Genomic DNA, 13,497 nt, shown 5'->3' with positions numbered 1-13,497 from the left:
CAATAAAGAATGTCTTCATATTAATCTTAATCTAATAAAACAGCTCAGCCAGCACTCTACATACAAAGATAATAATGTTCAGTTGTGAATGACGCTGTTAGAGCGGTATTAATTTAAATATGTTTACTATTGAAGTTGTAGTGTGCAGTGGGGTTAAACTGGATTGTGTTGTACTGCGAGGTGTTTCCATTTACATTAACATGAGGGGAGAAGAATTTTAGATACATATTTCAATACAATGCAGTCCAGTACAGCGCAACTACTACGGCCTAAGTAAAAAACATAGTTAATTAACAAATACTGTAAGCTTTTTAAAGATGGGGGTGAACCTAATCATGTGACCAGGGAGGGTATATATTGCACTTGCTGACAGATTGTAGTGACTACCAGTTGCCAGTGTGGTGTAACAAAAATTACTGAAAAAAAATCCAAAGATTATTAATTTGAATCTACGTGTCGAAAAGTGAGGAATTAAACTTGCACAACCCTCATATTGTTGTGTTCTTTGTGCATTGCTTTCTGGGATCTGTGAAATACTGAAATAGCCATGGTCATTTTGAGAACTGCCACAAGAACTCATGCACAATACTTTCAGTGGTTTCTAATTTGAAGCATTGCCTCATATTTATTCCTGCTCTGTTTTTCCTCTTCTAGGCTTGAAGACCCCACCTCCCCCTTCTGAGGCAAAGCAGATCTAGTTATAAAACAGTCCACAGAAAGCCGCTCAAGTGGCTTCAGGCTCAGATGATTTAGGCTCAAAGAAAACCTACGCATATTTATAGTAGAACAGCCAGTGGATTGGAGCACAGGGAAGTGGAGTGCTAACAGTATATCTGGAGGCCTGGAGGAGGAACAGGAGGAGCGTGCCCAGAGAAGAGCCTCAGAGGGTGGGACTTGCAGGCCATGGTGACTCACTGCTACTCCATGGTTGGCTTTCATATCTGGCATCTGGAGCTCATTGACAAACGACTCCATGGCAACCAGCAGTTGTGGAATTGTAAACAGACTGAGAGACTGGAAAGCGGAAAGCAGGCTTTCACTGTTTCTCCATCACACACTCAAGAGCTCCAGTCAGCTTACTGTATACTATCTGCTGAGGTTAAAGAGAGCAAATGCAGGGAAATGACTGGATGCACATACAGATACACACCTTCCCCCTTGCACAGTGTGATATGCAACTTTCTGCAGCATTCAGGATTCAGATAAAAACAATAAAGAGTCATTTTTGCCATTGTAAAAAGTGAATACAGCCTGGACTGCTGACAGTATTTGAATGTATTGCACACTTGGTCAAATTCCAATAATGTTTTACAATATTTGAGAAGTGAAAAATAAAAGATAATATATCATACTTCCCCTACAGTGCATTTTGATTTATTTAACTGGATGTCACCATGTTTGACCTGCTGTATGTACTTTAGCTTCTGTAACATTCCTCATTTCAATACATAGAATAAGTTGTAAGAATTACTAGACACCCTAGCAGTTCCCTGGGGAACTACCATTTCAATTTTCTCAGTAGTTCCCATCCCTCAGAATTACCAGTTACTGCGTAAGAAACTGCATCAATGTCTCAGTGGCATTTTGAGTGAAAGTGAGAGAGGCTTGAATTCAGTGTGGATGGTCAAAAAGCCTCTTACTTACAAATTATTAAATACTAATAAATTAATGCTGCTGATGATCAGACAACATAGCTGTACCACATGCAAATGCTAGAAACAATGCTACAAATGAGCCAGAATAGCTTACATCCTCTGTGTGTGCAGGGCTTTTAAAAACTGACAGACTATCGGGGGGAGAGACTTCCCCTGTTTATCAAGCTTCTATGACTTTTTGAAAATAATATATATTTTGGATTCAGATGATGCAGCAAAAGATGCTTGCTCAGCCGTGCAAATGTAAATTCCCCAAATCTGAATTAATCTAAATAGATCTAGAATAAATTTGGTTTATTACCAATTACCATCCCTTCTGGGATTGTTTGTGTTATTTGTAACTGTATGCTTTATGATGAATACATGGCCAAAGTTCAGTCCAACAGACTGGCCAATGAGTTCTACTTTATTGATCAATTGCGCTGAGGGAAAAAGAACATAAATAGACTCACAAATACATCTACAGTAAGTAGGACATAGGGCTTAAAATGCTTAAACATTTGTACTAGTTCTAACTACTTTTTTAAAGTTTTTAACACTGAGTAGTGCTTGTTTCAAGAACTCTCTACAGCCAGATGTTTTTGCTTGATACCAGCAAATTTCAGCAAATTAAAGATTATTTATCTTGTAAGGGGATTTTTTTTACATCTGCTTACTACAGTTTGAGTGTATGACACATCACACAGCCACATTTAAGTTATTTTTATTATTTCAAAAAGTTAAAAAAAAGTAGAAATGATAACATTTGTGTGGATGTAATTGTTGAAAATTTGAATATTCTTGGGTGTCTCATTAAACTTTCAGAAGTGAACCCTGCTTCTGTTCTGTGAGCGCTCGTCACTGCATTCAGAGTCATTAAGAGAGGCTGATAGGTATAGAATATGTTGGAACCACAACACAATCGTGATCAGATTGTTTCAGAAGACCATTGTTTGTCTATTATTCATTTTTCTGTCATGTTTGCCATCTGTGGAAATGTACACTTCAATGTATGATGTCAACCAAGAGATATGAAGTCAACGAAATCCCACATACTGTTTTGTAATGGATTTTCATCCAAAGTTCAGGGACATGTGCTCAATGACCTATTGATTTTTTCTAGAACCCAAGTCTCATTTTGTACAATCATTAACATTTAAACTACCAAAGTTATTCTTGGGACTTCTAAGAACAACCTGATATGGGAGCTGTAATGGTTTCAGATGCAGCAACTGGCTGGGGGTGTAGCCACAATGACAGATATATGGCCTGTGTGAGCAGTGCTCTGACTCTGCAGCGCTTCTTCTCTAGAATCACATGACCCAGGGACTACCAGAGAATTTCTCCTGAGCTACGCAGAAAGCCTGCACGCTTTTAATAGTCCTAGACTGGTTTCAGCTGGCTTTAAATGTGTTTTATGTCTTTCATGTATAAATGCCTTTGAAAAGTTATTAATACTTAGATATATGATAACAACAGTGACAGATGCTCCAAACCACTCAACACATAATAAATTCTACAGAATCATGCACATGTGTTTTCTTTTCTGTGTTTGCTTCTCCTTCTATCTCACTTGAGTGTTGTGTATACATGCAGGTCAGGCTTACTGGGAATCAAGAGTAATGTTTTTTTTTTTGCTCAGCAATTTTGCAGCAGCCTGCACTTATTTGGTATTGTTACGCACAAAGTGATGTATTCAGTCACGCACTCATCTTCCTTGACAGGAAAAGTGATTCACGATGTTTCCCAAAGTCCTCACATTGTTTAGTTCTGGAGGGGGGGGGGAGGATTTAATGGTTCACAATTAAAGAAATAACTGTGTTGTGGCCAGCTCTGAGACAATAATTACATGGTGGTTTGATATCAAGGCATTATTAAGAAAAATAATACATTTTTCTGGACCACTCAGAGGCCCCTTATGTCTCTGAAAGCTCTTCACTGAGCCATGTTGGCTAAGGGCAAACAATAACGTTCTGTGGAAGCAGGTAGAGCACAAGCTTATTCCTGTTAATACATTGGATATGGGGGTTATTGCAGATTCCCGTTCATCCATAGTTTTAGCGGTTTTCTGTAAATGTGCATGTGTTCCTGGCTGTAGTCGGTGAGGGATCTGTGCTTTCGGGGGAGTTTCAATAAAGAAGAAACAGACCCCATAATTTATAATTGTCTGTTGCATATTTCTGAAACATGCCATCAGTGCAAAATTATGTCCATAAGCAATTGTCATAGAAGTAGTTAAAGTCGTGAAGTACAGTATTAAGGGGCCAGCCACAACATTTGCGTTAGAGAAACTGCCAAATTAAATAATTTCTTGGTTCAAGAAATTTGACAAAGACAGGTTTTTGGAGGCATTTTTTTTATGGCTATAATGAAAGCACTCAAACACATACAGATGAAAACAAGACACTTTGTTATAAAGGAAAGGGGCCATGGAGCACAGGATGTGTTGTTCTAAAAATAATTCTCACTGTGGTATAGCTGGTTTAAGTCAGACTGTGTGCCGGTGAACAGACACGTTGTTGTTTAGGAGCATGTTGTTCCTGTGAGCTGGCAGCACTCAGCTTCATTACTGGATGAGGTGCAATACGTGCAAGATTACCTTGTCTTCTAATGTGTCAACTTTTTGTTAACACATTAGAAGACAAGTTAATCATTAATTGCTGACATATGTCTGAGTATTTGTACACACAGGGCGAGGGCAATTCCTAAGTTGCATGCCTTTAAGAGGCATTTAGGTGGCATCATTAGGCATGTGCATGTGAGAGCCTGTTATGTCATGTTAACACCTACATGGAATCCAATGAGTCACAGCAGAATGGAGTTACTTCTCTAGAAGACTGTTCTGGGCTTCTGGTGTATTTTGTCTGAAACAGCTGCTCAACTTCTTTGTTAGAGGAAAAGTTTATAAGTTCAGAAAACAAGATAATATGTTCTGTTTAAAGCTGAAAATAATAAATGTGTAGTGTCTTCTAGGAAATGTATCTTTAAAAGAGGAACTTTAAAGCTCTTGATATTTGATAAACTGATATCATATTGAGATATGATTGTGTTTAGTGCGTCTCTACAAATGCAGCGTCACACAGTGGTGGTTTCCCATCACGGGTTAAGGTTAAGTAGGTGAGAAGGTAACACTTCACAAGAAAATCATTATTGTACTATATGTCATGTGCAGAGGTGTCAAAGGTATTCACATTCAACACTCGGGTAGAAGTATTGATACTAGGGTTTAAAAAGACTTCTTTAGAAGTTAAGGTATCAACTCAAACTACTCAAGTAAGAGTGTAAAATTACTGGTTTAAAAACTCCTTAAAGTATACAAGTAAAAGTAATGTTAGGCAAAAAAATCCCATGAAGAATTAAAGCTAAAGCCGTGCCACTATAGTGCCAAGTGTGCACTATAGGCACACTTGCCTATAGTGCATTACAACCCCTTCTCCCCAAAAAACATTTTTTAAAGGTCATAATGACTATAATGTTGTATTAAAATGTTAATGTTGAAAAATTTGGGATGCACCTGTTTCAGCCACATTTTTGTCCTTTGAAAATGCAAATACTTTAAGCACCATATATGTGGACTACATGTGTTTCATGGAGCGGAAGATATAATGACTTTGTACCTAGTATTGTAGTGGTGCTAAAACTCAAACTTTAGAGGCATGTTATCAATAGCCTTTATTGAAATGTAAATGTACATTCAAGCTTAGCTGCAGGACTCTATGAGGGCAAAGGATTCAAGCCCAACTGAAATAGGAGTATCAAAGCTATTTTTAAAATGTAAGGAGTACTAAGTACAGTTCAATGCTTGAAAACGTAAGAAGTAGAAGTAAAAAGTCTGCTGCAAAAGAATTACCTCAGTAAAGTATAGATACCCGAAAGTTCTACTTAAGTAAAGTAACAAAGTATTTGTACTACAATTACTTGACACCTCTGGTAATGTGAAGTGTATTTCACTATTAGTCAGTCATTCCCTGTGGAAATAATAAAAAACTCAACAGTGAGATCTCATTTCATAGAAAAATAGTGCTCTTTTATTATAAATTAATGAAATGTAATCATACAAATATAAATAAGTGCAAAGTCGTATCAGTCTGCTTGCTTCGTTTAACAAATGTCTTCAAGCATTCACAGCCAGGGGTTTGGCTGGCAAAAGTACATCTTTATAAAAGACTGTATAGAAACATCTTCACTCATGCCAACTCATGAAAATAAGATACATGTTGAATCTTCTCCTTATTGGGAAAGGACATATACCATGTTGCAATCCTGTCTGTGCCAAAAGTACTATCACATATTTCCTGACCCTGAAGACATATTAAGCAGTGGTACTGTTATCTCAAGTAAGATCCTCTAGGACTCAGTCACGTTCAGGCAGGTTTGGCAAAAATCCTCCCTCTAAATAAAATATCAGGACTACATCTTCTTTCCACATTTAACAGTCTTAAATCTTATAAGATTCAGATTTATTTTCCCATCGTGGCCGGTGCTTACATACACCCAGAAGGCCATCATTGTCCACTCATTTGTACTCTAAGTTTCCATTGTCTGGGAATTTCCAGCATGGTCAGAGATCCCAGAATGCTGGGTGGACGTCACAAATATGTCCAAGATTATCACCCGAGGCCAGCCTGATCGTAAAAGCCGATCAAGCTTTAACCGATGGATGATTTTCTGAGGCTGATGTGTGCAAGCTCGACAGCCTCACAGCACATTTGGTTGGCAGCAGCAAAGGGAACCTGTGTGTCATCAGACGGTAGACATCTTCAGTTTTTTAGTAAGTTGTGTCATCAGTGAGGCAGAGGAGGTTCTGTCTCTTTCACACCACCAGATAACAGCAGTGCTTGCTTTCTCTTGGCCCTTTTAATGGATTAGTCCATGTGGGGCTCAAGAGACTGAAGCCTGCTTTTCTGTGAGACCTACACACATCTTGTCAGTACGATAAACTGCTCCTTTACACAAGCACGATCTCGGACTTGACTCTTTTGACTTTGCTTCATTGTTACTCCTCAGATACAGCAAGTTCCTTCCCACGTAGCTGAGCTGAAACCATGCCCTTACTTTCATGTCTTTGCCCCTTCAAGAGCATAAGTCCAACACCTTTAGATAGGAGCGTCATACTCCTGCAGAAACTCCTTCAGAGGATGAGGAAGTTGGTCTCTTTGAGAAGAAATGTCCAAATGTCCATTGACTGTTTTTCTGCACAAGTGCTGCAAGGTGGATAAGATACAGGGGAGAGGTTTGATGAGCTCCAGAGGGATCTTTTCCCCTCCAGAGTAAATGTAGTAGGTATTCCCACTGCGAATGTTCCCTTTGCTCTGAGGCATGTAGAAATGGACCAGCTTGAGGATGCAGTCAAAATGGGGAACAGACTGGATGTTCTTAGGATCTGTTTGCAAGTAAAAAGAAGAAGTGTCACATTGGATACGCAGGTTCTTTGTGCCCGACGCCGTCTTCACGCTGAGGGCGAACAGGTGTCGGTTGTCGGAGCTGTCCCTGATGAGAAACGTGCCGGTGGTCTCGGTTGCCAGCATGGCGTTGGCCTCCTTCCCAGTGATTGCGCCCCAGTAGAAGCCACTCTCCTGGAGCTTGTGTAGCGTGGCAACGACCATCTGGTACTGCGTTTTGGAGGTGAAAGTCTTGTAACGCTGAGGCAGCAGCATACTGGAGTCCAAGAGGCTGCTGCTCATTGCGGTGTCAAACTTGCTGTAAGTTACCATGGCGCTGTGCCCACTCTCTAGATAGCCTGGGGAGCACTGGGCGCCACACAGACAAGAGAAGAAAGGGTGGGGTAAAAGAGAGGTTCAAAGGGTTGTCACCGAGGGCATGTAGAGGTCAGTCTGTCTGAAACACCTGAGGAGACAAGCAAAGGGGATGTGAGTTTTAGATCAGTGTGGAAAATAGGACACTACACATAAAATGCAGTTGAAAAGTTATACATTGACATGACATAAAGTAATAGCAGATCAGCATGTTTAGATCTGAGTAACAGATGCAGCAGCTCTACAGGAAACTATTTTTCCAGATGTGAAAGATCGTGTGTTTAAACATCCCATACAACAAACATCATCATTTCCCCTTTGTGGGACTTATAAAGTATGCATTATTAGTAGTTGTAGTAGTAGTATTATCCCTGGTGATGATGGGGAAATTGTCCCAGAGCGCCATTGCTTTTGTTGTTATAACATAAAAAAAATAGACACAAACAGCTGTCCTCTTTTGAGAGGAGTTGTGGCTTTAACACTGTGTTCAGATGAAATGCTTCCATGTAAATTCTAACCATTTCGGGGAAACCTTTTGTGCAATCTGCCCTCGGGACTCGGTCAATTCCAGTAATGACATTGTAATCTGGATTGCGCAATTTACACACCATGACTAGGTTTCAGTAAGAAGAAAAAAATTACCTCACTCATACAAACACTCAACATTATTTATCCACTTTTAGCCTTTATGTAATATAAAATACATAGACGAGAAGTAGCCTAGTATGCGAAAAAAAAGAAACCGAGCCTCACCTTGAATAGTTTTTCCAAACTCGCTCGTTTAAAATAAATCCAAGTGTGAGTCGCTATATAGATGTGTGTTCACAGCCCAGCGTCTGTCAGGATGACACAAGTGTTTCCAAGTTCTTTGGCACCAAACTTCAGACTTGTGAAGAAGTTTTCTCGGTGTGTATCCCTGCTGAGCTGAGAGTTACTAGCGAAGCAAGAGGAGAAGAGACATTATAAATGTTCGGAGACTCCGCCTCCGCCTTCCAGTAAGCCTCTTTCTCTCTTAGCATATTGACAGGAAGCTTTTTTTTTTTTTTTTTTAGGATTCCTGCTATGAGCAGCGCCCGCCGCCCGCTGCTGATGAAGTGAAGGAGTTCCAGGCAATACTTATTTACCTTTGGTTACCTAGCCTACCGGTGTCTTTAGGCTCTTATAATATATAAAGACTTAAAATAAGTCAATCTTTTGTTTATTCATTTTGTTGTTGTTGTTGAGAATTTAAGAACCAGCTATAGAATAACATATTTGATTAGGTTGAATGAATGAATGAATGAATGAATGAATGAATGTATGAATGTATGAATGAATGAATGTATGAATGTATTTTCTGGTAGAAATTCCGCTTTAGCGTCAATTATGAAGGAATGATTCAGTCTGTAGTCAGTTTCTGAGCAATTCACAGTAGGCCTGGTAGCTTGTGTGCTCAGCACCAGTTATCCAGAGAGGGCGCCACATTTTGGGTAACTTCATAGAGCACAATATGACTTAATTTCCCTGTAAAAACAGATTGTAGCCAGACAAGTTGTGTGCCTGTTTTTCCCTGCAGTCATTATGAGCATATGTTTTACTGTATTGAAAACCCTTTGTTAACTTGGCATTCAATATCAAGTATATACTTACTATATAGTATGTAATTAACTGCGTTATTTTTTGTGTTTTGCACAAACAACTGCCCAATCCACGTGGACCCTTAATACAGAATGTATTGTTTCAGCACTGAAACTTTTAGGCGCCATTACAGGGAAACAAAAATCTTTATTTCCTGCCTTCCTATTTCCGGCTCTATAAAATCTGCCACAAAAATACCTTCCTAAGACACTTTAATAAAAATATGCAAAATCATTGTTTCATATAAAAATCCAATCAGAATTCATTAGAAATTAAGGACATTTTACTAGAAAGTAAAAATAGGTTTAAAAAAAAAAAGAAGGCAAAATCTTATTTTGTCTGAGATCTGTTAAAACTAATTTAGGGATAGTCCATGACTGCTCTTACAGTAAGACTTTTTCTACTTACTTCATGATACTTTGTATATCAGCATTAGGCTGTCTAAAGGAAGCTGACTTCAGATGATCATGTAAAGACTTTCTAATCTTTGGTAACATGTATGTGACTGATAGAATCTGCATACTATTCACATTAACTCCCCGCCTGACTCAGCAATGATCATCATCAGCCTCAGGTGGTTATTGTACTGCACATTAACCTCAGGCTATGGTGTCATGTCAGGCATTGCCTTCCTTTAAACAACTCACTCGTTTTACTAATCCTTTAGAAGATGAGTGCAAATCAGACAGAAAACAGCTATGGAACTTTTCAGCATAGAGCATCTGTTTTGGCGTAGGTTTTACCTCGGCTGGGAGCTGGTCACAGGGAGGGGGTTGTGGGCAACGGACTGACGCCATAGAGCTTGATGGGTTTTTGGTAAGAACCAGCTGTGTCCACAGAGGTGAGTCAGGTGTTGTCTGATTCAGACCACCAGCAGGATGGAGGGGGGGGGGGGGGGGGGGGGGGGGGGGGGGGGGGGGGGGGGGGGGGGGGGGGGGGGGGGGATGGTAGATCACTGGGATAGCCTTGTAACAGTTAACTCGTTTCCAGAAAGTCTATTGTGTCATCATTGTGAGGCATGTATTTAGTATCCAGCCATTTCTGGGACCATAATACCAGTCAATGAAAGAAAGAAGAGAAACCTCCCAAAACCATGTTTTAGCTCCCCAACTCTCCATGGAAACGACTATACACGGTATAACAGCATGCTGACTTGGTTTTTTAGCATGTATACTGTAATTTCCCCAAATCAGTTACACTTTTGATAGAGTGGAAAAAGAAGGACCTTTAAACGTGGTGAGGAGGAAGAAGTTAAAAAAAAAAAGACTTGTAAGTTTCCACAGACCTCAAGACTTGTAAAAGACATACAAATAAACTGAAGACAGTTTGTACTTGACCAGAGGTCAACCCTCAAATGGTCGGTCAGTTGAGGCAGCTGTCGAACCAAGTGACCTGGAGCTGCAACTGGGAGCTGAGAAAGCTCTGTAGCTCCAGCCAAACATCTGAGGCCCAGGGAGTTAGGCTCGGCCATGACGGATCTGGCCCTGTAGGCGATGCGTGAGTGTGCCTTTCCGTGTGTTTTATTTATGGAAGGTTTACACAATCTAAATAGAAAACCAATATATCCCTTTTGTCCGTTTTCTTAGCTTTCTAATTCTGTATCATCTTAATACTCATGGCAGGACACATAAAGCAAAAGAGTTCCAATTCACACTTAAAGTCAATGATTTTGAACATAGTTTAATGCATGAGACAAGAACTTGCATGACAGCGTGTTGGTCTAAACCACTGTTTAGTGAAAAAGGCAGCTGTTTAGGTTTTCCCACACTGACTCAGAAATTTACTCTAGCTCATGGTTCCCGTAAACCCGCTTGGTACAATGGGGAAATAGTGAAGCTCTGGACTGGAAAGAGGAATAAAAAACAGAAACATTTTATCCAACTAAATATTATGGAGCTGCGCGGTCAAGCAGATTTCCACTAAAGAGTGAGATTTTTCTTAAAAGCTCTTGAATTCTATGAAATTGTTTGTGGTATTTGCAATAAAAAAGGCACCGCTTATTGCTTGCACAGCTGAATATAGTGCGCCTTTAATTCAGGTTGAGTGTAAAACATCAGCATGTTATTTGTTGAATAGAATCTGACATTTTGAAGGGTTACATTAAGAATAGAAATTGGTGTTATACTGAACCTTGAATGAATGAAAGAGTTGAAGGTGAGGAAACACCTTTGTATTATTCAAATCAGATACCGTGGAACTGTCAGGAAGGTTCCCGGCATATCAGTCAATCTAATTCCTGTTAGCCCTGTAATCATTTTGTACGGTACACTTCCCTTCCTGACTCTACCTGCATGCTGCCCTTAATGTCACCATTTGTCCACTATTGAGCATTGCAACTTGCAGCTGTATTACTGTAAAACTTCCTTGTTGCTTGAGCAAGAAGTCTGTGTGATTACCAATCCTCATATCATTTCCTGGTATCTCTCTCTCTCTCTCTCTAACCCTTTGAAATTAATTCTTAACAAAACATAAACTAACATCCTTTTGGTATTGGTGTAAAATGTATTTGTGTATTTTGTGTTGACTAAAAACATTTTTAAATAGCCATCCCTGCTATGTGGAGTGACATAAATTCTCTAAAGAACATTTTGTTCAGGAGAATCAAAACATCTTGTCTTTCTGCTGATTGCGCAACTCTACCGTAGAGAATGACAATGCCAATTTAGAGGGAAGAACACTTTGTAATTATTATTCATTTCTGATTTACCCGTGAGCAGGAAGTGGCTGCACCATTTTCGGTGTATAAAAATCCTGCACATCAACCGTAGTTAAGAATTAAAGAAAGAAAAGAAAAGAAAAATGAAAAATATTTAGCTTACACAAAATCTATATAAAAAGTATATAAATCAACAGAAAAGCTGAGATTCTACTTAGGGTATTCATTATTTGTATTCATACCATGGTATGGGTGAATCTTTCTGGGTGGACCCAGTCATCCATGGCTATTCAATCCAGTATCTTTGTGTGGTTCCCTCACATGAGGGTCCTGAATATTCCCCTTTTTCTGCTAGGCTGATGGTTCCGGCCTGCCCATTGTCTTTTACAGTAATTCCAAATTGACACCTCTTAAACATTGTGCACAAAATATCATGCATAGTACTTGTGCATTCCGTATAAATTCTCTCTTTATTGTGTCTCTGTCAGCATTGTCCATATCCACGACGCTCCACTCGCCGGGATTGCTTCATCGCTGCTGGAAATTCGTCTGGATGTCACTCTTTTCGTCCGGATGTCAGTTACCTTACGCTTTCTTTGTGTTGACTTTTAAACTCTGTTTGATTTTAGCTAGACTATCTGTCCGATCTGAGTTTTCTATTGACTGACTGAAACAGCCTACGACGTACACCCTCCACCAAAACAAGTTTCTTCGCGAGGATGTTTTGCAGCGGCACTGTTGCTACGCTCGGTGCTTAGCACTGCCCGAGATAAATGTTATTGGTTTAAACAAATAAATAAACCAATATCCAATAAATCAGAGCACAATTTTTCTCCCTTGCCAGAATGCTATGTGTTTTCATCTTATGTCATTAAACAGGTTACCTATGAGTGGAGGATTTCCGTTTGATGATCTGAAAAGTTGTGAAAGCGGCAGTGAAAGTTGCAGGGAAATCCTACATGCAACAACGTGCCGGGCACATGCAGCAATTAGCATTTCTTCCCGCACATTATGAAGTCTTTGCATGGCCGAGAGTACCCTCAACGTCACAGCTGCCTTCTGGGAAGAGCTAAAAGCAGAACAAAGAGCCGTCAACGTACCTTTCACACCCACAAAACTATTAACAAGGTATTTGACAATTGCCATACTATTCTAGGTAAGCACGAGGCCTGCTTTACCTCCGTTTATATTGTACAACTTGTTTTACTTATTCAACTGATACACAGATTAGTATCATTAATTTACAATAAGAGAATATGTTACAGATGCATCGTTGCATTTCAAATGTTGCAAATGTTAACTTAAATGTGCTGGAGTAAAAAGTATGTTTGTCTGAAATGTGGAGTAAAAGTATCATAAAACAGAAATACTCAAGTTGAATAGAAGTACCTCAATATTGCACTGAAGGACATTACATGAGTAAATGTACTGTCCACCAGTCGCATTGATTAGTATCCCTTGAAAATGTGTCCATTGTTCACAACAACAACAGCAACAACAGCTGTGAACCTTCTTGACAGTAACCTATTACATTGCCAAGAATGCTCTTTGAATAAATTGTTTGATTCCTGAGTTTATTGCGTACTTTCTGGCATTGTTTGTTGTCAGCCCTGCCAGCAAATGACCACCAAACTTTTCAACTCTTGGCACCTTTCCAATATTTACACTTCACCACAATGTGACCCATTGACAGGGCCAGCTCCAGTTCTGCTTCCCTGAAGGTTAAGAGGAGGAGGAGGAGGAGGAGAGAAAACCTTTTGCTGTGATAACAGGAAAGCTGTGATAAAATGTAAGGGCAATTTGCCAGAGCCTGTTGTCAGTCCTTTGCTTACAT

General features: G+C 39.6%; 1 protein-coding gene and 1 long non-coding RNA gene across 2 annotated transcripts in view; both read right to left on the bottom strand.

Annotated features, from left to right (window-relative positions):
• Window positions 1–5,433: 5,433 nt before the first annotated feature.
• Window positions 5,434–13,497, bottom strand: part of LOC117958511 — a 9,846-nt gene continuing 1,782 nt past the window's right edge. Inside the window, exons 2-3 of the long non-coding RNA XR_004659744.1 lie at window positions 11,295–11,301; window positions 5,434–5,561 (exon numbers count right to left, since the gene is read on the bottom strand). This is a non-coding gene — a long non-coding RNA (uncharacterized LOC117958511). The remainder of the gene's footprint in view (window positions 5,562–11,294; window positions 11,302–13,497) is intronic.
• On the bottom strand, window positions 5,640–8,393 carry socs3a (suppressor of cytokine signaling 3a). Its single transcript, XM_034894948.1, has 2 exons — window positions 8,144–8,393; window positions 5,640–7,481 (listed from the first exon to the last, which is right to left on the bottom strand). The coding sequence occupies exon 2, from the start codon at window positions 7,346–7,348 to the stop codon at window positions 6,731–6,733; it is 618 nt and encodes a 205-aa protein (XP_034750839.1). The 5' UTR covers window positions 7,349–7,481; window positions 8,144–8,393; the 3' UTR covers window positions 5,640–6,730.

The sequence above is a fragment of the Etheostoma cragini genome, chromosome 15 (assembly GCF_013103735.1).
Source record: "Etheostoma cragini isolate CJK2018 chromosome 15, CSU_Ecrag_1.0, whole genome shotgun sequence".
Taxonomy (NCBI): Eukaryota; Metazoa; Chordata; class Actinopteri; order Perciformes; family Percidae; genus Etheostoma; species Etheostoma cragini.
Note: the sequence above shows the minus strand (reverse complement) of the source record. Positions and strands in the feature narration are given on the sequence as shown.

Excerpts from the sequence above, each read along its gene's own strand:
- socs3a (XM_034894948.1), bottom strand. The coding sequence starts at position 7,348 with ATGGTAACTTACAGCAAGTTTGACACCGCAATGAGCAGCAGCCTCTTG.